The sequence below is a fragment of the Lissotriton vulgaris genome, chromosome 3_1 (assembly GCF_964263255.1).
Source record: "Lissotriton vulgaris chromosome 3_1, aLisVul1.2, whole genome shotgun sequence".
In the NCBI taxonomy this organism is placed as follows: Eukaryota; Metazoa; Chordata; class Amphibia; order Caudata; family Salamandridae; genus Lissotriton; species Lissotriton vulgaris.
This window is the reverse complement of record NC_141689.1, coordinates 2,037,485,026-2,037,487,559: the sequence shown is the minus strand read 5'-3', so window position 1 is coordinate 2,037,487,559 and position 2,534 is coordinate 2,037,485,026. Positions and strand designations below refer to the sequence as shown.

General features: G+C 44.3%; 1 protein-coding gene across 1 annotated transcript; it reads left to right on the top strand.

Annotated features, from left to right (window-relative positions):
* The first annotated feature begins 552 nt into the window (after positions 1-552).
* Positions 553-1,774, top strand: LOC147728776 (uncharacterized). The gene is made up of 2 exons (XM_086963863.1): positions 553-1,675; positions 1,758-1,774. Exons 1-2 carry the CDS (start codon positions 553-555, stop codon positions 1,772-1,774), a joined length of 1,140 nt encoding a protein of 379 aa, XP_086819989.1.
* Positions 1,775-2,534: the final 760 nt, after the last annotated feature.

The window sequence follows — 2,534 nt, the reverse complement described above, 5'->3', positions numbered from 1 at the left end:
CTCTACACGCATTCTTGACATACTCTCACCCCCGGGCTACTCCATCATTAGGAAAGATAGACCCATCCGAAAAGGCGGTGGGGTAGCTATTATCTTTAAACACGAACTACAGCTCTCCCTTATCAATAACGCCAAATCTGCTTCCTTTGAATACCTCGTAGCCGAACTCAAAATACGGGGTTCCCCCATCCGCCTTCACAATATATATAATCCGCCTGGAAATCACTACCCATTCATTGATGAGCTATCTAACCTTCTTATCCAATCCTCAATTTCCAAATCTAAAAACATCTTCCTGGGAGACTTTAACCTCCATTGGAATTATTCCAAAGATCCCTCAATCGCCCTCCTCTCGGACCTTCTCGAAATTAGTGACCTCAAACAAATCTGTCAGTCACCAACCCATTCCAAAGGAGCCACCCTTGACGCTATCATAACCAGCAAAGATCTAGCCCTCCTATCATACATCATTCCCATTGACTGGTCTGACCATCACCTTATCCTGTTCTCCATAACCACCTCTGCCCCCCTCCTTCCAAAACTATTAAACCCATGAAACTGATCAGAAATCTCAGTCTTATCCCTCCCGACTTACTGGAATCCAAACTTCATGCCCAGCTTCTCGCTATCCCACCCTCCCTTAACACGAATGAACTAACCAAACAATATAACAAAGCTGTCACTGCTACTCTTGACCTTCTTGCCCCTCTCAAACTCAAAAAACAAAGAAATATCCCCTCCAAATCATGGTTTAACACTGACCTAAATAATGAAAGACGTAGACTCAGACTGACTGAAAGATTATGGAGACAGCACCCCTCTCCTTCTAACCTGACCCACCTCAGACTTGCTAGATCGACCTATAAAAAATACATCTTTAGACAAAAAACTTCCTTCTTCAGGTCACAACTAGATCAAGCTCAGAATAGGCCAAGAGAACTATTCAACATTGTGCGCAATCAAACTGCTTCCGCTCCCCCTGTCCTACTGGCCTCGACGACTAGATGTGAAGAAATAGCTCTCTTTTTTTCACACAAAATTAAACTAATTGAACAATCCTTCCTCTCTACTGTGATCCCTCCCACCAATCCGAAAATCTCTCTTAATATCCCACCTTCCACCATAACTCCCCCTACACCCACTACTGCCCATCAAACATCTGATCTCCCTCACCCCCCCTTGCCCTCCAATTTCCTTGACTCCAATCATCTTAACTCTCTTACTAAAAATAATGCCACGTGGCTTATCTTCCAGCCAGTCACAGAAAGAGACGTCTTTAACATCATTTCCAAAATCAAGCCTTCCTCCCACACCAAAGACCCTCTCCCCTCCAAACTTGTCCAAAACCTCAAACACATCATCACTCCTTCCTGGGCCTCTATTATCAACAGCTCCCTTGCCACCGGCTGTGTCCCCACTTCATTTCAACTAGGCCAAATCACCCCCATTATCAAAAACCCTTTGGCAGACCCAAACGACCTTAATAACCTTCGTCCCATCCCCAACCCACCCCTTCTTTCTAAAGCCCTGGAAAAATGTGTCCTTCTCCAACTAGATAGACACATTGAACACTTTAACTTACTAGACCCCTTCCAATCTGGCTTTAGGAAAGGATGTAGCACTGAAACTGACATGCTAAACATTGTTGACGACATCCACCATTCACTTGACAATGGTGAATCTAGCCTGCTGATCCTCCTTGATCTCTCTGCAGCGTTTGATACTGTTAACCACTCTGCTCTACTAAATGTTCTTAGAGATCGATTCGGCCTGAATGGTACGACACACAAATGGTTTGTCTCATACGTATAACACCGTTCTCCACAAATCAAAATCCAAAATTGCCTATCTAACCCTACCTCCATCTCCTTAGGAGTTCCACAAGGATCCATCCTCTCTCCCACTCTCTTTAACCTTTTCATGGAACCCCTCACACTCATTCTTAAACAAGCCGGGATCAACTACCATCTCTATGCTGACAACACCCAACTCTATTATAAGATTAAAACTCATGCTGACATCCTTCACCTCAACAACACTCTCATCAAGATCCAATCCTGGTTCCACAGTAACCACCTCAAACTCAACCCTAAAAAAACTGAAATTATTCTTTTTCCCCCTAAAAATAACCAGCTCCCCATTCAGAATTGGATCTCTGACCTTAACGCCCCCAATTGCTCCTTATCTTTGTCCTCTTCAGTCAAATCACTAGGGATCTCCCTTGACAACCTCCTAACCCTCAAGGTACACATCAATAATTCTGCCAAAGGAGCCCTCTTCACTCTCCGCCACCTTAAGAAAATCAAGCCCTTCATCCTGATCGATGATTTCAAACTAGCAGTCCAATCCCTTGCTCTTTCTCGCATCGACTATGGCAATGCCATTCTCACCGGAATTCCCAAGATCCACCTAGCACCTCTTAAATCTGTGCTTAATCTTGCACCTAGGCTTACCTCAGACTGCAAGCGATTCAACCAAATATCCCCTGCCCTTAAAACCCTTAAATGGCTCCCCATTGAAGGTAGATCCACTTA

Bases quoted from the DNA above. Each gene is read 5' to 3' on its own strand.
- LOC147728776 (XM_086963863.1), top strand. From the start codon at position 553: ATGAAACTGATCAGAAATCTCAGTCTTATCCCTCCCGACTTACTGGAA.